Below are 27,288 nucleotides of genomic sequence, written 5' to 3'. Positions count from 1 at the left end.
CTACCAATGTTACAATTGCCTCTCTTTATAAGGCTTTGCAGCCTCCCTCATGGGTGTCAGCTCATATAAATCGTGTTAGATCTGTCACATTCTTCTCAATGGTGGAAGAAATGGTTGAGGCAAATTTGGGATTCCAAGCTTTTACTAACAGGTTTTCATTTGGAGAGCTGTCCTTGGGGTTCTCACATTTGAAAAGATTTTGGCTCTGTGAAAATCATGTCATTTGTTTTGACATTGCCCCAATTCTCGTAATTTCTTGTTTATGCTTCAGTTATGACTTAAACTCATTATCCTATATCTAAATTTGGCAAGCTATGCTAGACCTTCATAGTTCATCCTGTCGAGCAAGGATTCTATTTTTTTTTCATTGGGTTCGTTATTGGGGACTATGGACTTTATGGAAGGATTGTAATCATAGAGTCTTTTATGACCCTTCCCTATTTTAAGTATCATTTCCTTAGTGCTTCCCTTTGCCAATCATTCTTTAATTGCTTACATGCACGAAACCTAGATTATCCTATCTTTTTGTCCTATAAAGAGCTCTTTTGATGTTGTAATTACTCGTCCCCCTTTTTTTGGAGGGATAGCTCCACAATTTCTAGTAATATACTATGGATGGATTTCATTTAAGAGAAAAAAGTGTGTGTGTAAGTAATAACACACACATTGGGCTTCCTTGGACAGCGTTTGAGAACTAGATTTCCAAATGCTACTGTTGAGGAGTTTTTTTGGCTTTTTGGGATTCACCCACCTAGACGAGTTTCATTTATTTTCACTTGGGTTTGCTAAGATCTTCTCATATACTGACATCTTCTCTTGATGTATTTTGGCACATCCCATTTTGGGATAGTGACTCTGTAATATAAAGCAACAAAAATTTCCACAAAAAAGAAAAGAAAAGTGTGTGTGTGTGTTTTGGGGGGGAGGGGGGCGGATACTAAAGATTCATTGTTAGCGAGGGTCAAAGATCATTGTACATTTGACTCCAAGCTTAGAGATAAAATATACATCGCTAGATACTACATGCTACACTAAGACCCATCATACTATCATGCACAAAACCTAGGTGATTTTAAGGTTATGGCTCTAGTTTTCAAACAAAGGGAGATATGCGAGCAAGCAAATTTAAATACAAAACATTGACTACATTTTGGATGGGTGAGACACATGCTGCTACCATTGCAAGGTAGAGCAGAGAAGAATGATAGGATGAGAGGTAGACTATACACGATCTTACTTGGAGCCGTATGGGCCAAGTAAGAAAGAGAGAGAGAGAGAGAGAGAGAGAGAGAGAGAGAGAGAGAGAGAGGGGGGGGGGGGGGAGAGAGGGGGGGGAGAGAGAGAGAGAGAGAGAGAGAGAGAGGGAGGGAGGGAGGGAGGGAGGGAGGAAGGGTTGGCTCTAAGGCCATTTAGAGAGAGAGAGAGAGAGAGAGAGAGAGAGAGAGAGAGAGAGGGGGGGGGGCAGGGGGAGGGAGGGACAGAGGGAGAGAGAGAGAGAGAGGGGGGGAGGGAGGAAGGGAGGGAGGGAGGAGGAGAGAGAGAGAGAGAGAGAGAGAGAGAGAGAGAGTAGGGTTGGCCCTCTCTTCAAAAGATGGATTTGAGAGAGAGAGAGAGAGAGGGAGAGAGAGAGAGAGAGAGAGAGTAGGTTTGTCCCTCTCTTCAAAAGATGGAATGTATAAAAGGCTAAATGGTTGACTTTGGTATTCATTGTTATATGCACAAGTTTGGAATAAGAGCTCTCTCTTTCTCTTCAATGTGTTTGCGTCTTCTCTTACTTCCATTGTAGAGCCTTTGTATTTGACTCCATCCCCCTTCATTTTTCTCTTCTCTTCCTACCTCCCCTCTCTTCTTCCATCTCCCCTCCCCCTTTTCTCTCTCTCTTGGAAATATATTGCAACAATTCATGAGTCTCGAGTGTGACAATCAAGGGTGGTTTGTGATTGCATTGCTTCCACAAGGAGTAGCAGGAGGAGAGGCTCCCTTGGCAACCTTCAAGATGCCCACAACATGTGAGCCCCTGCCAGAGACTACAAATTTTTGGAACCATTGTAGGGGATGCAATGCCAATGGATGCCCTTATTTGCAAGGTAATGAAAGAGAAGCACAACATCAAAAAATCCTTGCGAAGCGAGAACAAAATGATTGCAAAGACTTCTAACCAAGCAACTAGTCAACACTATGACTACCTCTAAAAAGCAAACACTAAAGAGCAACAAAGACAACCATGAAGTTAACACTTGGACTTGGCAAAGAGCCAAAAGAAAACTCTTAACACACGATACTATCAGAAAAAAACAAGCAATGGCACACCTACATGCATATATTGACCCGCATGCAAAGAAGGTGAATAATAAAGAGATACACTGCAATGTATTATGCTTTGACATTAGTTGATGAGCCCAGTCGTGGAGTTGACAGGTTACTACCCACTCCAACTCATTTTCATGTACCTTGTGCACGAGGAATAATTCAGGTCTAAGACGAAAGGAGGACACTAATGATATGAATGATCAAAAGGAGTTCCCTCCGTTCATTGAGGATGATTAGGCTGTATGTTCTTGGTACTAGATTATAATTAAAAATAATACCATTATCTTACAGTCTACTCTTCTTACAACATACACTATCATTTGCTAAGCTACTAAAAATATCTTAACCGTATTCCTTGATGCAGACATCACATTGTGATGACAAATATATCACTTTATAGGATACCTCATTTTCCTAAGCCTCAAGCCTAATACAATATGCAAAATCTCAATTAAAGTTCAGTTAATTCTAGGTTCGGGCTTAGCATTTTGAACAGGATGCAAGATCTATCATTCACAGAAGCCAATCCCACAGTAAGCTGATTGAACACGAAATAAGAATGCGCTTTGATATTATCAGCTAACAAATGAGGAAAACAGAAACATTTCTGGCTTCAAGTTAAAATGCACTAAAAAAAAATGATGCTAAGGGTTACATTGCAAGGAAATGATAGACATGGATGCATACATCAAGCTCTTGCTTTTCAAAGCATGCAACATTTTTTTTCGAAGATGACAAATTTTACTGTGGACATTACAGTCAACAGTATGTCATGATCCAAGCGGAGATGGATCAGCTAGTTGTATCCATGAGTTTGTAACGTTTCTCTTGCACACCAGTCACTCCCATCTGAATCTCTATGATTGTGTGGAGAGGCACCTGGCAACAATACAGAAAGGCAAAGAGACACAATTTAGACAAAAGCAAAGGGAAGGCAGACATGCCCTGAATTTGGAGAATGATAAGCTTGCACCATTGAGAGTAATAAAGGATACTATTGGGGTACTTATTAAACAACAAAATAATGAATTAACTTGGCTTCTCTTTAGGGAAAAATAAAAAAGAAAGCTGCGATCAGTTGGAGGTGACATGACATTCCAGCTCATTCATAGCGATACATGAGGACACCATCACTTGGGGAAGCATCTTTATTTTGTGACCTTCATTTGATTACTCCAGGTTGGGAATATTGTTAAAAGCCTCCTTACAGATCAAGGGGGGGCATATATGTATGATGTTTTTAAGACATACTTGGAAGAAAATCAAGAAAATCATCATGCAAACCTCAGAAAAATTGGTGTTGCTAAGAGAAGAAAAAGGTCTCTTATGGAGATGGCCAGATATATGGTCAAAGCAAAGGGGTTGCCACATAAGTACCGGATGGAGGCAATCACGTGTGATGCACATGTTGTGAACAGACTGCCGACAAAAGCTCTAAAGACCATCATGCCTTTTGAGCCATGATACAACAAGAAACCCAAAGTGGACTAGTTTAGGGTGTTTGGATTCTTAGCCTATGCACCTAAGCAGATGACAGGCCGCCTCTATAATACTTTGACACAATGAATTTTTGTCAGTAGAGGTGTGCTGTTTACTGAAAACTGACTTACTTGAAAAAACAACTCATATAGGTTCACATGATGTGTTTGATAGGTTTCTCCCAAAAATAGTGGACAGCAGTTTAGAGCAGCCAGTAGAAAATCAGTAAATGCCGAATGAACAGCAGCATGAATGCCCCAGATCAGGTCAATGAGCAGCCCAATATTATGTGGACCAAATCATTAGGGAAGAGAAAACAGCAATGAAGAAGCTAGATCAACCCCATGTGACTGATTCAAACTCTCCAGGAGAGTAAGCTTACAGCTACTCTCACTAGCAAGACAGGCGGGTTCTAGAAGTTTTGGAGAATATAATATATGGACGCTGCTTGGATGAGGACTTATGTGACGAGGATGAACCTGACAGCCAAGAGAGTGAGCATTGGATAAGAGCCATGGGAGCTGAATTCGATTCAATCCATTAAAACAACACATGGGATCTGGTGAAGCTGACCATAGGGCAATAGGCTTTTGGGCAAAGTGGGCTTACAAGGCAAGGCTAGTTGCTAAAAGCTATTCCCAGGAGAAGGGAATAGATTATGATGAGACCTTTGCACCCGCTACCAGAATGACAATCATCACACATGTTATAGCATTGGTTACTAGTACATTTCTGTTGGAAAGTGCATTAATTGGACATTAAGACATCTAGTTTTGAGTCTCCCTAGGGTTTTAGGGGTTTGTTGTTGACACCCTTCTTTTACTCCGCTCTTGCAATCTCATTTCAGCTGAGCTCCAAGTTTTGGGGTTCTCCACTTTGCCCAAAAAAAAAAAAAACTGGAAACACAGGATCCCGCGCCACAACAATGGCAGTTTCACTATCAGTGAGAATTAGAGTAGGATCCACCATGATGAATGTAGATCTGTTGTAGCCCAGAAATATGTACTTCTCGTCTTTGTTATCAAGCTTTCCTCTCAATTCTTGAGGTACATGCGCATATGCTATGCATCCAAATGTAATGGAAGTAACTGACATTTGGCCTTCTTTCATACGAAGCTTGATCGTCATAACCTTGAGCACTTTAATGGGACACCTATTCAAAACATGATTAGAGCACATTATGGCTTCTATCCAAAACTTGTTAGGCAATCTTTTGGCCTTAATCGTGCATGCCATTTCCATTCAGTTCAGCCACTCCATTATTGAGTATAGCAGACCGTGCATTGATCTATGATGTCTTTCACACCAAGAAGTTTGCCAACTCCTTGGACATGTATTGTCCCCTCTATCTGAATGTAGGATCTATATTGATGGGAACAAAGAGCGGAAGCAAGAGGGAGAGAGAGAGAGTGGAAGGAGAGAGCACAAGTTTTGTGGGAAGCAAAAAAGTCTATTGTGTGACTTCCCTTATTGCCTTTTATACAAAGAATAGATAAGGTGATGACGTGGCATTATAAGTACCACTTATACAAGGGATAGCACATTGTGCCTTTATCCCCAACAATCTCCCACTTAAAGGCAATGTGCCCAAAAAGAGGAAGAAGTGTACATAAAAACATATACACAAAATACAAGAGAATCTCAACATGAGAAACTCAGCCAACACCCATCTGTACTCTGCAATGTGCAAAGCGTTGCGGGTTAAGACTCTTGGTCAAAAGATCTGCAGGATTGTCATGAGTGTGCACTTTGACAAGCCGAATGCGCTTATCCTCAAGTACCTGTCTGATAAAATGATATTTCACCTCAATGTGTTTCGTTTTGGCATGAAACACAGGATTCCGTGCTAGCTGAATAGCACTCCGACTATCACAATGCAAAATAGGAACCTCTCGAGATAAACCAATATCTCCCACTAGACGAGATAACCATATGGATTCTTTGCACGCCTCTGTGGCTGCAACATATTCTGCCTCTGTGGTAGATAAAGCAATGCATTTTTGCAGCCGAGAGATCCATGAAATAGCACCACCACCTAAGGTGAAAACATATCCTGTAGTAGACTTTCTTTGGTCTACACATCCTACAAAATCTGAGTCTGTGAACCCATGAAGAACCAAGTCTTTCTTCCCAAAGCAAATGCACACATGCATTGTGCCTTTAAGATATCTCATGATACCTTTCACGGCTTCCCAATGCTTCTTGCCAGGTGTTGCCATGTATCTACTGACAACTCCCACTGCAAAGGCAATATCTGGACGTGTAGCCACCATTGCATACATAAGACTACCAACCGCGGATGCATAAGGAGTCTTGGCCATTTCAGCGCTCTCATCATCTGACTGTGGGCTGTCTTTTTGACTGAGTTTCACATATGGAGGTAATGGAGTATTAAGAATCTTTCCTCCCTCCATATTGAAACGCTGCAAAACCTTGCCAATGTATTCCTTCTGAGACAAATAGAGCAATTTCTGATTTCTGTCCCGTATGATACGCATCCCTAAGATGTGATTTGCATCACCAAGATCCTTCATATCAAAGGTCTTATGCAATCCCATTTTCAGTGCATCAATCTCATACCGAGATTTGCCTACAATAAGCATGTCATCAACATAAATGATGAGCAAAATAAGGCTACCATCCTTTGCTTTCTTGGTATAGAGACAGTGATCAACATCACTTCTCCTAAACCCCTAAGATTGCATGAAAGTATGGAATTTGAAGTACCACTCCCTTGGAGCTTGCTTCAACCCATATAAGCTCTTTTTCAGCTTGCATACCAACTTTTCTTTGCCTTCACTGACAAACCCTTCTGGCTGTACCATAAAAATTTCCTCATGAAGATCACCATGAAGAAACGCAGTTTTGACATCCATCTGACACAAGTCCATGTCCTCATGTGCAACCAATGCCAAAACAGCCCTCAATGTTGTCATTTTCACCACAGGGGAAAAGATTTCATCAAAGTCAATGCCCTTCTGTTGCTTGAATCCCTTGGCAACCAATCTTGCCTTGTATTTGTTCTCAGCATTAGGAGTGACCTTGATCTTATAGACCCATTTGCATGGTAAGGCATTCTTTCCAGTTGGTAGTTTCACCAAATCCCATGTCTTATTTTTGATAAGAGAATCCATTTCTGAATGCATGGCCTTCTCCCACTTTCTCTTATCATGCCTTCTCATTGCTTCCTGATAGCATGAAGGCTCACCACAATCTGTCAACATGACAAAATCAGCCACATAGTTCTGTCCTGGAACAAACCTATCAGGAGGTTTGGATACTCTGGTGGATCTCCTTACCCAAACATCTTGATTGGCTGGCTGTTCAGCCTGCATATCAGCCATATTATGTGGTTGTACCACCTCTTCTGGCTGTGCTACATCACCAAGGTGTGGCTCTATCTGTGGCATATCAAAGGCAATTTGATTAGGCTGATTCTCAGCCTCTATTCCCTGTGCATTAGGGACATTTGCAGCAGCACCTTGCTGCATATTATTGGGCATATTTTGCTGTCTATTCACAATGATTTCTTCAAAGACAACCTTCTTATTTTCTGATTTTTGTGAGGGCTGCCTGTGCATGCTTTCCTCATGAAAAATCACGTCAATGCTGTGTATAATCTTCCTTCCAATGGGATCCCACAATCTATACCCCATTTCACCACTATCACCATATCCAATAAAGATGCATCTATTTGACATTGGTTGGAGTTTGTTGCGCTGATCTTTTCGTACGTGCACATACGCATCACAGCCAAACACTCTCAAGTGTTTATATGAGGGTGGCTTGCCATACCACTGTTCCTCAGGTACTTTATCTTCCAACCGCTTATTCGGTGACCTATTGATGACATGAATGGCTGTTTGAACAGCCTCTGCCCAAAAACCATAGGGTAAGGCAGCATGAGACAGCATACTACGGACTCTATCTTGAATAGTCCGATTTGTTCGCTCTGCAACTCCATTCTGTTGAGGATTATGAGGGCTTGTGAATTCCCTCTTTATGCCCTTTTTGTCACAAAATTCCTGAAATATTTTGGAGACATATTCTCCTCCATTATCAGAGCGTAAGCATTTCAACTTCTTGCCTGTCTGATTTTCAACCAAGGCAACAAACTTTTGAAATGCATTAAAAACTTCATCCTTCCTCTTGATGAAATAGATCCACACTTTCCTTGTGGCATCATCTATAAATGTAACAAAGTATTCATGACCACCCATAGACAACTGAGGCATTTGACATACATCACTATGTACCAAATCTAAGGGTGTCAATCTTTGTTGCAATGTCACTTTATGTGGTGACTGTGAATGCTTACCAAAAATGCAATGCTCACAATGCTTAAATTCTGAAAATTTCAGAGACGGTAAATAACCCAATTGAGACAGTGCTTGCATTCCTTTAACACTCATGTGTCCTAACCGGCCATGCCACAATGAAACCTTTGGCACCTCAGTTACGGCAACCACATGATTCTTTACATCAGAAACATGCAAAGCATACAAAGTATCACACTTATACCCCTTTGCAATGACTCTGGCTCCCTTGGTTATCTTCCACCTACTATCACCAAACACAGTGTAGTAGCCTTGATCATCCAATTGACCAGTACTAACCAAGTTCTTTTTAAGCTTTGGCACATGCCTAACATCATGTAGCATAAAATGTGTGCCATCAGCAGATACAAGTTTCACATCTCCAATCCCTTCAATAGAGCATGCATAATTGTTTCCAAGATGCACAACACCCTGTGAACCACCATTATATGAGCAAAACCACTCCCTGTGTGGTGTCACATGGAAAGAAGCACCCGAATCAATGATCCAAGTGGTCATATTACTATCATCATCAGTGATCAAAGCATGTGCATCAAGTGATGAAACAAAAAGAATGTCATCCTCACTCTCATGAGTGACTGCATTTATCTCTTCAAACTTCACACCACTGTTACTGCTCTCTGCATGTTGCTTGCCTTTATCATTTTTGGCATCCTGATTGTTGTTGCTGCCCTTCTTTTGCTCCTTTTTCCACTTAAAGCAATCTTTCTTCATGTGCCCCTTCTTTCCACAATGAAAGCACTCAATGTCCTTCTTAGGACGTGACTTACTGCGGGATTTGTTCCTTTGGCTGTCATTACCTCTATGCTGAGGTCTTCCCCTTGTGTTAAGGGCAGTGGAAGACTTACTTGAAGCATTATTCTTCCTATTCATCTCCTCCATGAGGAGCTGGCTCTCAACATCTGCATACACAAGAATAGGATTTGAATTGCTCAAAGCTGTCCTGAAAATATCCCAACTCTCAGGAAGAGTACAAAGCAAGAAAGTTGCTTTAAACTCATCATCAATGTTGAATTTCTGATTTGCTAACTGCTTGATGATAGAGTTAAACTCATTTAGGTGCACACTCATAGTCATGCCCCTCTCCATCCTGAGATCCATGAGCTTCTTGAGCCAATAAACCTTGCTTGCTGCACTTTGTTGAGCATACAAATCTTCCAACCTTCTCCACATATCCCATGCAGTGTCCTCATTCTCAACATTGAACAAGAGCACATCTGAAATAGAAAGCATAATTGTGGAACGTGCCAATTCATCAACACTTTCCCAATCATCATCAGACATATTATTTGGCTTCACCCCCTTTTCCTTGATAGGACGGGCTTGGTGCTTTTGAAGAAGCACATTGTAGCACTGCTTTTGCCAAATGGCAAAGTTGTGTGCTCCTTCTAACTTCTTGATGTTAAGAAATGAACCACCTTCACTCCCACTTGAAGCCATGTCTGAGCAAATAAAAAACAGCAAAAGCCAATAAAATAGCAACCAAAATTTGTTCTCTACAGGAGAGAACTTGCAGCCAATATACCTTCCACCTTTGAATGCATAAACAGTCCCAAAACTGTAATAAATTTCCTGCACCACTATGACTCCAAAACTGAGTCAAATATGCCTGCAAGACTGAGTGCAACTCACTCAAAAATCTGTCCCAACTTGTGACAGAGATAGAGGCATCCAAAACTCAGAGAAACTGTCCCAAAATGACAATCAAAACAGTCATAAAACTGCAGCAAACAGTATTCTTGTTTTTCTCAACATAAAAGCATCCAAATTGACATCCAAGATACTATTCCAGTGTCACAAAGAGTTGCTGAGCACTTGTGCACCAAAAACCCCAATTTTTGAGGTCAAAAGTCAAACTTTGACCACCACAAATGTGCACAATCCAAGCATAAACAAATCAGCACCACTTTTGCAACAATGTCAATGCATCCAAGTGCTCCAAGCACTGTTTCACAAAAGCATTACCTCTGGCATCGAGCTCGAGGAATATTCTTGGAATATTTTAAATTCTTTGAGATTCCCCCTTCCAATGTGTCCCAAACAGAAAATTTCTTGCTTCAATGTGCAAGAGCAAGCCTTCCAATGCATAAAATTGCAAAAGCCCCAAATTTCTCTGCCTTATCCACTGCCACGTGTCACTTTTTGACAGGCTGAACCCTAAAAGTGATGATATCTCAGCACCATGAAGGCGAAAGTCAACCAAACTTGGCAGACACTGTCCCTTCAAGTAGGCGACCACTTTTATGATGTCAAAACAGCAATAAAATGTGCGAAATCCACAAATCTGCAACTTGCCCTGTGGCTGGAAACTGAGAATCAGCAAGAGCTTCGCAACGGTCAAGCAGAATCCAACCAAACTTGGCAGGATTCCTCTCCACGAGTAGGCGACCACTTTTAGTGCAAAAGATTGGAGAAAAAACCCCAAAAAGATAGGCAAAATTCAACTCCTGTGTGGCTGAAAGGTGTCGCCCTGCTTAAACTGCACCGGATCCAATGTAAAGTACTACAAATGAAGTCGCCCTGCTGTAGGAGGTGTAGCAATACCAAGAGCTCCAACTGGAAAGTGTCCTTGACCACTTTCTCGCTGTATTTCGCTTGCTACAGCCCAAAAACCAGTCAAAAATGCTGAAAAACAGCAAGTACACTCACCCAAAAGGTGTCTCCAGCTAGGAGCACAAGAATAGAAGTGATTCCCGCGATGAAACTCCACGAAACAGCTGGGGGCAGCGAGGGAGAGGGGCTGGACTGCATGGGCAGCAAGAGATGGAAAGGTCACACCGTGCGAGGGGAGGCTAGGGAACGAGGAGGAGGAGCTGGTGGGTAGGGAAGCTCTGATACCAATTGATGGGAACAAAGAGCGGAAGCAAGAGGGAGAGAGAGAGAGTGGAAGGAGAGAGCACAAGTTTTGTGGGAAGCAAAAAAGTCTATTGTGTGACTTCCCTTATTGCCTTTTATACAAAGAATAGATAAGGTGATGACGTGGCATTATAAGTACCACTTATACAAGGGATAGCACATTGTGCTTCTCTTTTGCAATCTTCTTTTTGTACTCATAAATGAAATGACTTGGCTTTTTACAGTAGCGGCATCTGTCTTTTCTCTGAAACTTTTCAGCATCCTTTCTGTTCTTACCAGAAGTATGACAGCCATCATGTTTGGGCTGATACTTGGCTCTGTCCTTATATTTCCCAGCAAAATCGTTGCTCTTCCCCACGTGCATTCACTGACATGTTCTTTCTAGTCTACTCTTCCTACAAAAAAAGTCTGGTGAGAGGGTTGTGATTTCCCCTCATAGAAAAGTTGAGTAGCATATGAAAGAAAGATATGACTCCGGTAGGAAGTTCAATGTAGTGGAGACACGTTGTGAATCTCATGTGACAAAGTTCCGAAGTCCCTTGGCAACCAAAAGATTTCAAACCATAAAGCTCCGGAAAGAATAGGTGGTGGCATCCAACTTATCCTCTTGGGCAAACATCACCTAGATTAGAGGCCATCTCAATCCTAAATTAGAGGCTATCTCAAACATTCAAAACTGTAACAGATGGAACATCTTGAGCTGAGGTAACCTTGGTCAAAACAGTTTCAGTACCTAAAATGAGTGCCCAAAAACAATTGCAACTACTAGAAATCTTGCTCCACAAGCTGATTTCCTTCTTTGGCATCCAGGATATGAGCATAAATCTTTCAGCCAAAGAATCTAGCTTAGGCTTTACACCTGTGAAGGTCTCTCTAGGTTTTTTTGGGTACAGCTTTTGGTATGAAGCTGCATTTGCTGCTTCATCCCATAAGTAATTTAGTATATTACAGGCTTTCGGAGCACTCCTGATTCTCTCACCTATAGTTGGTTCATGCGCTCAACAACATCATCCTGTTGGACAGTTTAAGAGTATTGTCTTTCTCATTGCCCTACTCTTTACAACGTACAATAAATTCTGTGACTTTTATTCTCTGCATTTATCCGCTTTTAATGCCTTAACATGCTTACCAATCTAATTTTCAACCATGTCAAGAACTTTAAGGTACTTGAGAGTACCAGACTTTAGTAATTATATTGTAGATAGAGGGTTTTCTTCAGACCTACAACGTACAAAACATTGTGTATGTCCAGCAACCCTGGTCCATTACTCCTTATTTTTGAACTGGGTCAGATATTGGGCTTTTTGGACCATCTGGCAGGATCACAACATGCGATATTTTGGGAATCCGTTCTTGCAATCTTATGAATATTTCAGACTCTCCCTACGGCAATCTATCTATGATGCTTGCTATCAAGGAGATCTTCCTCAGTCATGCCTGGAAATAGTTTTTCTTTGCTTTTGATTTCCTGTTGAGGCTCTCTGCTTTTTTGAGACCCTCATGTAAATTTTGCTGATAATATGATCATGGATTTACCAAAAAAAAAAAGTATGTCCAGCATATCTTTACTCAGCATTTGTTTGTTATATTTTTAATACCTTTGATTTAATTGAGGCCAGAGTCGTCCATTCTACATGGTCATTATCACTTTTCTCTAAATAACAGAACCAGTCCATGTGGAGTAAAATGATTGCAAGCTCTCGAGTCAATTCATCAACATGCCAAACTTATGTAGTTTTAAAGATAGCTGAGGGGTTTTTAAGAGTTAAGTATCATCTTCTCGATAACCATAAATCTGACTATCAGCAATAACATTATCTTTTGTGTTAAGAACCTGAAAATATCAATTGAAGCTGGAAACCACATATGAAGCCGCTAGTACCCAGAACACCTTAGTCATTAAAAGGTAGTTTAGTAGTCTCAGAATGCAGTGGGACAAAATGTTAATAACCATTTTAATCATTTCAAAGACTTACTCATAGATCATTAGCAATGCACGTTTCTGCGAATACTGAACCCAGCGTTTCTAATGCCCTTTCTCTTATGTTTCTCAACCCATGCTCTACTCAATCATGATGCAGTCCAATGAGCATGGATTCTCTTTTGATGATAATTTAATGTTGGATTTCATTTGTACGCAGTTATCTTTGGTGGACGCTGGTGAGACATTAGCAATGCAGGTCAGATCAGGATGCCCTTGCTCATGGATGAAGGCGATTCCATGGCAAATTATGGCAATTCAAGCCATTCCCCCTTTCGGGCGTCTTGAAAGTTTCAAGAATCAAGGGGGACCTGGAACAGCCCTAGAACATTCCCCCTGAAAATTCTAAATGGGTATTCAAGAGCTGAAGTTGAAAGCTGTAAAATGTTAGTTTCTTTCATTTTCTAGCATAGTTTTATGTCATATGATAACGTGTTATATGATGTGGCGTTCACATTCCCATTCCCCTAGTTCACCGAACATTTTGGTTCTGGCCTCTAAATTCCCGCAATGTTCCCGTTCCCTGGTAGCTATGCTCTGAACTCCTTACTAGAGTCTTATCTTTCCTTCCATACTTCGAGAGGTAGTTGGACTCAGCAAGAGCTGTGTATTGGGCTTGTGCATGAACCTGCTTACTTGGGAGACTGCATGTTGAGATTAGGCGTAGTGTGACGCAAATAGATAAGACAATCAACAACCTCTTGATTAAGTAAAATCAAATGGGTCACTCCCATCCTCGGAGGGGGAATGGAAGCCAGGCTCCATTGGTGTAGAATATCAGCTTACAATCCTCGAGCTGAAAGTGGTGTTAAAGTTGTCCAATATACACGAACCGAATCATCATTATGCCCTCCTCAAATGTAGCGAAATTGGATGCCAAGATAGTGATACAATCGGCCCTTATTAGACATGGCAAATGATTTTTGCAAATCAGCTTTGAAAGCTGCAATTTGTTGTGTATATGGCCCAATAATAAGCAAGTCATCCACATATAGAATTAAAATAAAAAAATGTGATTCACTCTTTTGAACATAAAGAGTGGTCTCTACAGGGCTTGTTCTGAAATCCAAGGCATAACAAATTTGAATGTATTTTGGCCTGAGGTGCCTGCTTCAATCTGTAAAGGACTTTTTCCCTTCATTCTCACAATCTTCACCCTCAAAACCGAGAGGCTGGCTGATACAAAGTCCTTCCAGTAGTTCACAATGTGAAGGAAAGCTGCCTTAATGCCACGTTGGTGAATTCTCCCAATGCTTGTGGGATGCAATGGCTATGACACATTGAATGGTCATGATGCATAGAGTGAGAGCAATCAAAGTCAATGCCATGTTGCTAATCATAACCTCTCGCAAAAAGGCGAGCTTTGTAGCAGTCTATGCTGCCATCAGCTTTTCACTTCAACTTATAAACCCACTTAGTGCCGATGGCACACTTGCGTGCTGGAAAGTCACACGGCTCCCATGTGCCATTTGTGTGAATAGAAACATTTTAAGCTCATGGCATCCATCCATTCCCGACCATCAAATGCATCCTTATGGCATAGAGGTTCTTTGTTGCAAGCTGTGGCAATCAAAGCAACATCAAGCCAATTGCTATGCATCTGTCTTTATGCACTCCTTGTGCGGGCAGGCAGCCAGGGTTCAGCTTGCTTGCTGTCTCTGAGGGTATCCAAGAGTCACCTTGGGACTGTTTTTTGCGCCTAATGATAGAAACATTTTAAGCTCATGGCATCCATCCATTCCCGACCATCAAATGCATCCTTATGGCTTAGAGGTTCTTTGTTGCAAGCTGTGGCAATCAAAGCAACATCAAGCGAATTGCTATGCATCTGTCTTTATGCACTCCTTGTGCGGGCAGCCAGGGTTCAGCTTGCTTGCTGTCTCTGAGGGTATCTAAGAGTCACCTTGGGACTGTTTTTTGCGCCTAATCATAGGCCTCTCCTCTGCAACTGTTTCTTCAATAGCATGATCATCAAGTGGCTGCTAGACATGAGAATCATGAGGAGGCTGTGAGCTGCTAGAAGCATTGGGATGTGAACATAGCAAGTTTTGGTCTGGATCTGTGTTTGCCTGAAAGAGAGGCAGCAAGATATTAAACACATTGGAGGCATCTACAGATGACTGTTTTTTACACTCCAGCCAAGGTAATGCTGCGTACACAACAAAAACCACACCTCTGCTGACAATAACCTTCCCCGTGCCAGGCTGTTACAACTTGCAGCCTTTGCTCTATGAGCTGTAGGTAAGGAACATGCATTTGACTGCCTTATCTTCAAGCTTGTGCGTCAATTGAGATGGATATGGCAAGCACCCAAAAACCCGGCCTTTGCTCTATGAGCTGTAGGTAAGGAACATGCATTTGACTGCCTTATCTTCAAGCTTGTGCATCAATTGAGAGGGATTAACCAAGCACCCAAAAACCCGCATGTGTGAAATCACAAGCTCGTCATGTCCATGCTTTATAAGTGATGGTCTTCAATGCCCCATTTGGGTGCTCTATTGAGCACATAGTTGGCACATATAATTGCATCCAACTAGATGGTGTTGGGCAAAATCCCCTTAAGCATGCATCTGGCCATTTCAATCAAAATTCAAATTTTGCGCTTAGCAACTACATTCTGTCGCGGAATGCATGGCACCGTGCATTGATGTATTATGCCCAAGCTCCTAAAAAATCAAAAAATTCATGGGAATACACACCCCCTGTTAGTGTGGAGAGTCAAGAGCTTGTTTCCGCTCTCATTGTCAGCCATGGCAAGGAAAAGCTTGAGACAAGCAACGACATTTCAAGTGGTAAACCCAAGTGTGTCAAGTGAAGTCATCCAAAAAGGTGACAATGTATGGCTGGACTGTTTTCTGAGTCTAATGATAGCCCTCTCCTCTGCAATTGCCTGTTCAATAGCATGATCATGAAGTGGCACATCAGGCTAGACACGGGGATCCTAAGGAGGCTGTGAACTGCTAGAAGCATTGGGATGTGTACACTGCAAGTTTTGGTCTGAATTTGTGTTTGACTGAAAGAGGGGAAGAAAGTTATCAAACACATTGGAGGCATCCACAGATGACTATTTTTTGCAGTCCAGCCAAGGTAAAGCTGCATGCACAGCAAAAACCACATCTCTGCTGACAACAATAACTTCCCCGTGCTAGGCTGTTACAACCTATAGCCTTTGCTCTATGAGCTGTAGGTAAGGAACATGATTTTACTGCCTTATCTTCAAGCTTGTGCGTCAGTTGAGAGGGAGCATGTGCATATGCCAAGCACCCAAAAACCTGCATGTGTGAAATCACAAGCTTCCGGCATGTCCATACTTCACAAGAAGTGATGGTCTTCAATGCCCCATTTGAGTGCTCTATTGAGCACATAGTTGGCACACATAATTGCATCCAACCAGAAGGTCTTGAACAAAATCCCCTTAAGCATGCACTTGGCAATTTCAATCAAAATTCCATTTTTGTGCTCAACAACTACGTTCTGTTGCAGAATGTATGGCACTGTGCACTATATAAAAAATCAAAAAATTCATGGGATTACAAACCCCCTGTCAGTGTGGAGAGTCAAGAGGTTGTTTCCGCTCTCATTTTCAGCCATGGCAAGGAAATACTTGAAACAAGCGAAGATATTCCAAGTAGTAAACCCAAATGTGTCAAGTGAAGTCATCCAGAAAGGTGACAATGTAAGAGTACCCCCCAAGTGATGCTGTCAACAGTCCCATCTTTTGGAAATGAGAACGATGCATTTTTCCCAACAAATAGCCTTGACAAACATGTTTGGTAACTGCATGCATTTGTGGAAGGTCCACATCCATGTCCTTAGAATGCAGATTCACCAGACTACATAATTGAGATGTCCCAATCTCTCATGCCATAAATGGGTGTCTGAAACTACAGATTCAGCTGCTGCATTTGCTTTTGTAACAGTCCCTGTTTCATATGGATCAAGATGGTCCAGCCCTCTAGAAATTATGCCAGTAAGTAATACATAATTATCATGTCAATTGTAATCATACAACGCAACAATAACCATAACAAGTACTCCGAAGCCATTCGTAGAGATGATTGAGATAGAAATCATAGTCTTTTAATACCTGGAACATTTACCACTTCCAAAAGAGTCACTACATCCTCTGACACTAAAGGGACCTGCACGTGACCGATCCCTCTCATGGGATAAGATGCATTGTTGGCACATGTGGCAATGCCACCCTTAGATTCATCACTCAAGGACTGAAATAACCTTATATCACTAGCCGCATTCTGAATTTGATAAAGATTGGCCATCGTATCCCATGCAGCCTTGGTTGTCTTACAAGGCCGAATATGAGGTATAATGAACCTTCTCCAAGACAAAGCATTTCAAGGCATGTGAATTTGCATCTCTTTGATCCCATCGGATCTCATCTTGCGTGGAAGGAGCTAGAGGCAGTAATAGATGATGTAGATGTAGCAAAGGTAACACCACCCGTAGTGGGTGTGCCGGAGAGGCAGGTATGGCCTCTGTTCCTACAACACCACCCCAAAAATTCTTTGTGACCAACAAGTGGCGTACCATGTACGACCACATGGGATACTTGGTCCTATCAAGCTTGTACAAGCTGAAAGCATTCCAAAGCAATCGTGTTTGCCATTGGCAAAATTCCCAAGAAGATATGTGCTTTGCAAATGTCAAAGCCTCAAGGCTATCACTGAGGGACCATCTGGAGCAGCGCAGGATGCAAATCAAAATGATAGATGGTTCCAATGAGCTGCTACATTGCTAGCGCGGGATGCAAATCAAACTGATTGTTGCCTCCATCGAGTTGCTATATTGCCAAGCTCCCCATGGGATAGATGGTGCCATCAACCTTGTCCTCAGTTGAAAGCATTCCAACCAAATCATTGTTTGCCAATGCAAAATCCTCCAAAAACAATAGTGCTCTACAAATGTCGGGAAGGCAAAAGGCTATCACTAAGGGACAATCTGGTCCTTGCATAGTTACTAGGGAACGGGAACGTTTCGGAATTATGGGTGCCAGAACAAGAAAGTTCCGGGAAGGGGGAATGGGAACCCGAACACCACGTCACATGACACATCATCAGTTTAAATGAAAATATAACAACCATGAAAAGAAAACCCTTTTAGCAGCAATAAACTATCCATTTCAGCTTTAGACTTTTAAAGACACTCTTAAAATACTCAAAACTGAAATTTACATGTTTGTAATGTGCATAAAGCATACTTTATAATGCGCATAAAGCATAGAAGCGTAGAATACTATAGATCCGAGAGCATAAAATACGCAAAGTACGAAAAAAGGAGGCTATGCTTAGGCCTGAAGACCTAAATACAAAATAGGACTTGCGACTCTCTTGAGCCAAGTACATGGTGTATAGGAAAAAAGAGACTCAGCTCTCATGATTTGAAGGTGGCATAGCAATGGAGGCCTCTCCTTCAACCTCCTAAGCCTCATCATCCTGATCCTCGTCCCGGGGCACATCATCCTCATGCTCAGGAGCATCCTTTGCTGCATCACTCTCAGAGTTGTCATTTGGTTTAAATCCAAGATATGGCTCATGAGTGCACTCTGCCTTGAACTTGTTAAGCAAAAGCAAGTTTGCATTAACAAATACAAGATCATTTGCCTTCTTTTTGGATGCAATGTTCCCAAAATTGCTCCATAACTACTCAACGGGCAAAGAGCTAGCACCCTGGCTAAGTATATGAATGCCAAACGCTGCAACAATGGAACACCTGCCCCATAGTCCTCCCACCAATGAATAGATGAAATCTTGAACCTATCATTCCGTGCATTATCTAACCAAACAACCCTTTTCCTTGCCTATAATATGATAGCTCCTCCCGCACTTTTTCCCCATCATTTGCACTTGGGACAAGTCATCTCAATACCTTCTCCCATCCTTGCATCACCCCTTTACAATGGACTTAAGTCTCTGAGCCCTTGTAGGGTTTAGTTCACGCCATGCATCCCACTCAGCAGAAACAACAAGCTGCCTCAATTGAGATATCAGCTTAAAAAGCTGCCTCAACATAATGAAATAATAATCAAAGCGCATGTCAGAATACTTCAAGAGATTCTTTTTTGGGGATATCTTGCGAAAAAAAGCCAAAATGTAGTGATGGCGAGTGATGAAAGTGACAACACGATTACCCATATCAATGGTAGGATCCACCCAAGCCAACTTACCAATATCCTTCAAGAAATTATTCAGCCCATGTGCCATGGAAGGAGTGACGGTAAGGTAAGGGTACTTCTCTCCAAGAATCCTCCTTGCTGCCCTATTGGAGTTCTCACCATCAGGAACAAATTGAGTAACCTGATCGGCCCCCACATACTCAATGGACTCCATCCAAATGCTAGCCAACCTCTCGGATGACTTTCCCTCCTTTGAACTATCAACAGATTTAATGGTAAAGCTGGCCCCTCTGGAGTACGCAATGATGCTTTGAATAGAGCGGCTCTTAGTGTCACTTCATCCATCTCCCATCAATGTGACACCATATTTCAGCCATGTCTTTTATGGGAGCCAAAACTTGCTCTATGCAGGGAGGAGTGTAGCTAGGGCCAAAGACTACAATCTCCTTCCTGATATCAATGAAGAAAGGATTCTAGGCCTTTGCTGTGGATACAACTGCTCCATAAAAGAATTGGCCCACTGTAGCACCTTCCTGTGCCCTCCTCCCACGATGCCATGAGGCCACAAGACTAGCCTCCATGACTCTTGGGCCGGGGATTGATTAAGTGGGAGCCCCTATATGTGCATGTGAAGCTGTACTCCCAAAGAAGGAAGCAGAAGGAAAAGCTTCCGCACATGGGGCTGCCGATACTTGACCTTGAGGATCGAGAACCTTTTGCTGAGCTACCTCAGCATCCAATCTATCTCCAAGTGCCTGAAAGTGTGTGGTATCTATAGCTGGAATATTTGCAGGGCAACAATTAATGCCTCCCCTCTTTACTTTCAATAAATGACTCCGCACTCAGTCTGAGCCTCCAGATTTTTCTTCATTACAATAAGGACAATGCCACTAGTGTGCCCCTCCTTTTGACTTGTCATAGACGCGTCTAGGTCTCACCATCTTCCACCACTCAGATTTGTGGTCTTGGTCGACGCCACGGGGAGGAGCAATTAAGAGAAGGGAGGTATGAGAGAAGGGGGAGAGTGGGCTGAAAGAAGAAGAAGGGGGGGCTGATAGAGTTGGCTGACAGAACTTAGAAGGGGGAGAGAAGACTCGAGAGAAGGGGGTTGGAGCGAGTAGAAGGGAGTAGAGAGAAAGGGTTGAGAGAGTGGAGAGAAGGGATGGAGAGAAGAGAGTAGAAGGGAATGGAGAGAAGCAGGCTGAAGAAGTTAAGAGAGTAGAAGGAAGTGGAGAGAAGGGGGCTGAAGCGGTTGGAGAATAGAAGGGAGTGGAGAGAAGGGGGCTGAGAGAGTAGAAGTGAGTGGAGAGAAGGGGGCCGATGGGAGATGGAGGGAGGCCTAAAGATGGAGGCAAGGCACTAAATAGAGTGAGTAGATGGAGGGAGGGATCCTTATGCAGCCAACCAGTGGTAATTGTTTCTTTCTCAAATACTCGGGCATTCTTGGTTGAGCAAGAAACAACCTGATGGTGGGTACCTCATCCTGTGAGACTCAGTACAGGGCAACTTTCACAATCACAGTGGAGTGTGTTTGATTGAGGCGTTTGTTGGCAGATCTACATGCATCATGGGAGGAGTCTACTCCAATTTTAACTGATAGTCGGAGTGCCATTGCCGTGGCTCGGAATTCTGTGTTTCATGCACATACCAAACACATACTGATACGTTATCACTATGTCAAGGAGCAGCTACATGCAGGGGAAGATAGCTTGGTTTTCTCCCCCTTCACAGTAAAATGTGGTGGATCTTTTCACCAAAGATTTACCTCTTCCAAAGTTTAAGCTTTTCGCAAAGTTTTGAACTTATATCTGTTCGATGATTGATATTAATCCTTGTACATTTAGACATTGTCACTGTAGGGGGTGCTAGAAATATTAATCTCTAAGGCCGCGGCCAATGTAATAAGGGGCTAGGGGCACTTTTTCCCTTTATAAAGGGTTTCCCCCCTAGCCTCAGTTAGAGGCTCAGTCTGTAGGTAAGTTAGTCACCACAATGTTTTGACCCTAGTTAGGGTCTATCCTAGGGTTTTAGCTCTATGACTACCCTAGTGTACTTTTTCAATATTGCTGCTGCAATCTCATTTCTCAGCTTCGTCTCCTCTTGCACACTTGCTTCCCTTTCCAACAGTATTGCTCAAATATCTGATATGCTGAAAACTTGCTGCCAAGACCGAGCTTAACTTGGCTGCCCCATAATGAGCTTAACTTGGCTGCCCCCTGATGAGCAGGTCTCTTGCACAAGTTTTTCTCTGCCTCTGCTTTATGTATTTGATGTTGAAGTACAGGTTGTTGCACTGCCACTGATTGTCTATTGCCCCACTTGATGATTCTGTAGCATATTGCCAAATTGAGCCGCTGATTTCTTGATTTGTACTTGCACAGCCAGCTCACATTCACATGACTTATTCATCCTCTCCTACTCGTTTGTAGACCTTGGCTTCATTAACCTTTGCTATTTGTTGCGATCTGCAGAAGATATCCATCAGTGTCCAGCTGCTCCAAGGGATCTCCCGAGATTTGCAATGTGCTCCGGGGCATTTCTAGCCTATGTGAAATATGCCTATGTGCAGACCTCGGCACCTATAGGAATGATCTGGTAAATAAATTTGCTGGCTCTTGGATTGTCAGTTTTGGCTGTTTGGTGATTCAATGAATTTCTACTTGATGTTGAATAGATTTCATGATTTGATGGAGCCACTAACAATACTAGCAGGAAATGTGATTGTGAGTGTGTTACGTGGGAGGCTTGTACCGGTTCCTTTAACACTTTTGGTCAGCCCATCCAATTTCTTGTCATTTGGCAAAATTTTGGATGAGACTACCATCCTTGGACTCACCAAGGATTACTTTCTGTATTTCTACATCAGATTTGATTATCTTTTTCTCCTTTCAAGAAGATGGTTGTAAAAGGATATTAGGACTTCTAGTTTATATCGGTTCCATTCTGAGTTCTAAGACTTCTGTTGTTATCATAACCAAGCATCATTGCAAATAGAGAAAGATTCCAAAGTTTATCTCTGGAAGGATGTGATCCTCGTTCACACCCCATGTGGTCTCTGTTTCTCTATTTTCTTTTCTCTGTACTCTTATCTCGTTGTGAATCTTAATTTTTATTGCTGACTTAATTTGTTCAGTTGGAAACAGTAGACAACAAAATTGCATCTTGTTTCTACAACTGATTTACTGGTCCATTGCTTTGTTTTACCCTCTGTGGCCCTGAGGGCCAAGAAAGTGTGACCGAAAAGGTAGCTCTATCCAGTTCAGAACAATCTGTGTTACCCTTAGTGCAGTTAATAGCACAATAACTTTTGGTGCACAGAAAAAAAGCGAAAGTTGTGCCACTTAATGCACTTAAGTGTAAAACAATCTGTTTTACACTTGATGCACTTAATAGCAGCATAAGATTTGGCGTTTAAAAAAAAAAGGTGAAAGTTGTGCCACCTACTCATATGGTTTGACGAGTGCCAGTCCTTGGTGTTTCCATCATACAGTACAACTGAATTTTCGTACTTCTTCACTTGCAACTCTAGAGTGCAAGCCCTTCCTAACTTTATCAAGAGTGAAGGTGCTGTAAGTCGTTATGTCTAAGGTTTACTACTAGAAAACACACAAAATTCACATTGCAAGATTAGAACTGTCTCCATTTTCCCTGGATGCTTAACAAGTCAATTTTTTAAAAACAGGTCACAACATATTAACACTAAAACAGCTTAATATGTGCAAAAATCTACATGCCACATGATGATTTAAATGTGTTTCATACATATGTATACAGAAAACAGGCAACGGGTTTGGTAGAATGAGTAAATGCCGAGGAGTCACTAGTACACCAAGAATTGACAGTATATTGTACCTCAATATGTGGAATTTCTTGCAGAGGCCTATCTGCAAAGTAAGCGTATAAGGCACGCAAGACAGCCTGTTATAGAACAAAAAAGGATTCAACAAACACTAACATCCCTTTCTCGAAATTGACAAGCATTTGGAAACTATCAACCCACCTGATGAGAAATTGACGAGCATTTAGAAACTATCAACCCACCTGATGAGAAATGACAACTACAGGCGACCGCTGCCTCTCCAGCTCAATGATTACAGGTTCCAACCTGATTAGATACATACCCACCATTAAAGAGCTGCACTGTCTGGAAAGAAAGGAGATCTCATGCAGAAGTCAGGATGTTGCAATAAGAGAGTTCCAACCTTTGAATAACATCGAGATAAGATTCACCACGAGGATACCGATACCTCAACTTGTCAAGCTTCCGTGCACTGCATCAAAAGCGAGATCCCCAAAACATCATCTAAAGAAAGCCGGAGGATCCCCCCCAAAAAAAAGCCTATTGAATGACCCCAGAACAGTGGAAAATTTGACCAATGAGCCTTTGTAAGGCTAGCAGCCGATTCCTCAACCTCACTCAAATCAAAAGACTTCTGATTTATTCCGCTTTAACCGCTTCTTCTTTTGTCTCTTGAACCTTCAGAGCTAAAGTCAGTTTCTTTTTTAGGTCCATTCGTAGGACATTTTAAAGGATCAGAGACTTCACAGTGTCATATGAAGAAGATTGCGAGTTGCACCCTTGCTTCTGTCATCAGTTAAACCTACAAGCAAGCTGAAAAATACAAGCAAGACTCCTTATGTTAAAGATATAACAATGAGATGTTTTAAGCACATGCACCTGTTACACTTGTGTAATAGGCATTTGCAATTCCGATGCGGGTTGCATGTACCTCAAATGGGTACTGGGGAAGCAGGAACTGCCTTAGAGTCGGTGGGCTAATCAAGATAAAAACAAAAGGTATGTAATGATCGTTTCCTCTTTGAGTCACCACATGCGCCCTAATAATTCTAAATTTGCTATTTGTTGATTCTTACAAACCCATAAATCTCTCTCACACATAAAAAACAGAGAGATGTCAAAATGACAAACTTGCACTGAGTCCAAAAAAGAATCTCTCCACTCCTGCATGTTTTCCTCGCTTGGCATGAGCTTGAAAACCATCTTCCACACCTTGCTAGATTAGTCGAAAGTTCAGCAAGCAAGTTGGGCATCATGCATCCCAAAGATGAAGCAATTTAGATACACTATACTTGTTTGTATATCTATACACACACACACACACACACACACACATTTTCCCTTAAGAGCAGAGGTCTTTAAGGAAATATGTATATTCAAAGCTGCTCCAGTAAAGAGCCTCCTCTCCTCAAAAACTAAAAACAGCGGAAGAAAACTGCTAGCTAGCCGGAGGAAGATCTCCTTGGGCATGTTCATCTTGAAGGGACTCATGCAAGAAGGATTGGAAAAAGTGACAAACATCCACAGAAGAAAGTTCCCATACATTTGAGAGTTAAGGGCATGATATAAAGACCATAAAGCCCAGTAATGGCACCAACTGAAGCAGTAAACATAGTCCAGTGTAGACGCATATCTCCCAAACAACCAAAATCGCTTGCCTAAAGAGACGCTAAGAAGCGTGCATGAAGATAAGTCCCCAATCTAGGAAGAAAATCTCTGGCAGCCGAGCAGGTCCGAAGCAGACGTAGAAAGGGCAAGCCAAGGAAGCTATAAGCCTAGCACCTAGCAGCCAAAAAAGAGCCCACCAGCAGTGCGCCTACTAAACAACACCATAAGAAAAGTCGCTGTCAGAGGGAATTCAATGTTCAAATGCAGCAAAGACAAACCTTCCACCAGGCAAGAAGCTTGTCAAGATGCCAAATATGAATCCCACACTCTTGAATCCACGGCTGTGGGAGTAAAAGATGATAAGATTTCTTGGCAGTAAGATCTGCAAAAAAAGAGAGGAGAATAACCTTGGGTGCCCCTATCAAACTTCCAATCCAACAAAGAAAGAGTAGTAAACAAGCAGGGGACAGGCTGAAAGGTGGGCGTGAGAATATACCAAATAGGCCTACGATGCAAACCCAAGCAAAATTGTCTCCGGATGATCCACCACATCAGCCACCGTAGAGACACCGAAACGATGCAGAAAATAAGCCTTTCTAGGCTGAAGATGAGCTGATGGGGGAACAAAGACACGGCTCCAATGATTGCTCCATAGGCGGAGGGTATGCTAGGATTCGGAGGGTGGCCTGACCAATGTAGATGCACCACAAGGATCTGCCAATCATGGAGCACTCAAATAGAAAAAGGCACAGCCAGGAATGCGACCATGTAGATGCCCAAAAATCACATTGGATATGGCAGGAATCCAATGTCCAAAAGAATCAGTACGAAGTGAGGTAATCAGACAAGAGAGCATAAGTGCCAATTGCTTGACACTGCTCCAGAAAAGTAAGGTAAAGTGTGGTCTTGTGAGCTATTGTATGAGTGTGAATGTTAAAACTCTATGCCTAGGAGCATCTACATTAGCTGTCTCCAGAAGGTGGGGCAATGTTGTTTGCACACCAGGGCATTGACATCCTCAAGATGCCTATCTTGGGAGTCCATAGCCGTAATCCCCATCCAAAACGGCCCTGCCTGTGACAACAAGCTCTCTGTGGGTGAACATATCTTAAAAAACTGCATGAGAAATTGAGATGCAGACTCCCTTACTCTTGCCTACTACCAGAGAACACACCTCTGGGCCTCTCCTTGTGGCAAAAGATGATGACATTGGCTAGTGTCTACTACTAAAAACATATGCTTTTGAATCAAAAGGAAATCCACCTGAATTGGTCTTTGAAGGAACTTTGAAAGCCATGCAATGACAAATCTATCTCCCCAAAGACCACCGCGTGAGTTCCTGCAGTAAATAAATATGCTAACCAATTGGGTAGCCTAAATGGCGCACAATCTAAATGAGGGCAACACGAGTCTAGGCCATAAAATGCAATGCCAATCATGCTCATGCAATGGTAGGAGCTTGAACTTTCAAAATTCACAATTGACCTAGCTGCAAGTCCAAACAAGGCAAGAGCTTGCATAAGATGTTCGGACATTTGATTTAGAATTCCTGAGAAAGGAGGAGCCATCTGCATAGGCCTGACGGACAAAAGAGCACCTCCTAGAAAATGAATACCATGTAGACACTGGTGCGAAACTAAATCATCCATATACATAAAGGGTGGATGACTGACAATTGGCAAAAGTAAAGCACTAAGGAAACAGCCCCTAGCGAACTAAGCATCCCAAGTCCATGGAGAGGAGAGGGCATCAGATAAAAGACAAGACGCAGTGCCACCCTCATAAAGCCAATAAACCACTCTTTGCATTTTAGGTCCAAAACCCAACTGCTGCTTGACATTAGCAATAAAGTCCCATCTAACTGTATCAAAGGATTTTCAATCTCTATTTGCATGATCAAAACATCCTGATGCATATATTTGGCATATTTAATACCAATATAAGCATTTGCAATATTATGCATAATCTGTAAAGCCATGCACTTCCACCTGTAAAGCCACATGTAGTGGGGTGGGCCTGCCTATTAGTGTCCCACAATACACAAAATCTATTAGCATTGCCAGGAGAGTGTGGGGGACAACCCGCTTTCCCCAAAGCCTCTACTAAGTAAGGCAAAGCTCACCTCGGCTACCTCTACCCAAACAGGGCATTTATGTAGTATAAGCCTCTGGTAATCCTACGTGGGCATCCAAGAATAGACATGCACAAGTTGATTTCAAAAACACAATTAGGATTTCTCCAACAACTGTTGTTTATATTGAGCATCTGTGAAAACGACCTCATGACATCCCCAGCAGCCTTATGACAACCTGCGACAAAGCATCCTTTCAGAAGAAATTTCAGCCATTGTGCCACGTCAGCTACATCAGAAATCTTCTCGGGAAAAACCGTGGCTTTCTGGGCCAAACTCATAATTGGAGCATAAAGATCCGAAACTACAACATGAAATTCTGGTAAGAGTCTATCACCGCAAGGATGATTAATTTCAAAGAACCCTTCATGTAGAGTATCTACAAAAGGGCCAAACTCATAATTGGAGCATAAAGACCCGAAACTACAACATGAAATTCTGGTAAGAGTCTATCACCGCAAGGATGATTAATTTCAAAGAATCCTTCATGTAGAGTATCTACAAAAGGCTATAAGTCAAGATTAAGGCAGCTTTCTGGGACATCTGCAACCAACATCTAATGTCGCTTGAGATCACCTCGATTGTAATGAACTATTTCCATTTTAGCAAGCTAGATAGCCTGAGAGTAGCACAAAGAGTGGGGTATAAAGAGCA

The 27,288-nt window shown here is 42.2% G+C and overlaps 1 protein-coding gene across 5 annotated transcripts in view; it reads right to left on the bottom strand.

Annotated features, from left to right (window-relative positions):
• Positions 1 to 2,852: 2,852 nt before the first annotated feature.
• The window catches only part of F2KP (fructose-2,6-bisphosphatase), a 146,260-nt gene continuing 121,824 nt past the window's right edge, over positions 2,853 to 27,288 (bottom strand). For all 5 annotated transcript variants that reach the window (XM_087377750.1, XM_087377766.1, XM_087377755.1 and 2 more), the window contains 4 exons: positions 23,299 to 23,367; positions 23,138 to 23,201; positions 22,949 to 23,014; positions 2,853 to 3,189 (listed from right to left, as the gene is read on the bottom strand). In XM_087377750.1, coding sequence (XP_087233876.1) covers positions 3,103 to 3,189; positions 22,949 to 23,014; positions 23,138 to 23,201; positions 23,299 to 23,367 — 286 coding nt within the window. In that variant the 3' untranslated portion in view covers positions 2,853 to 3,102. The remainder of the gene's footprint in view (positions 3,190 to 22,948; positions 23,015 to 23,137; positions 23,202 to 23,298; positions 23,368 to 27,288) is intronic.

This window comes from Dipteris shenzhenensis, chromosome 1 (assembly GCF_047967505.1).
Source record: "Dipteris shenzhenensis isolate YYH24624 ecotype China chromosome 1, Dip_SZ_1.0, whole genome shotgun sequence".
Classification (NCBI taxonomy): domain Eukaryota; kingdom Viridiplantae; phylum Streptophyta; class Polypodiopsida; order Gleicheniales; family Dipteridaceae; genus Dipteris; species Dipteris shenzhenensis.
The sequence above is the reverse complement of the archived record's forward strand: the minus strand, read 5'-3'. Positions and strand labels throughout refer to the sequence as shown.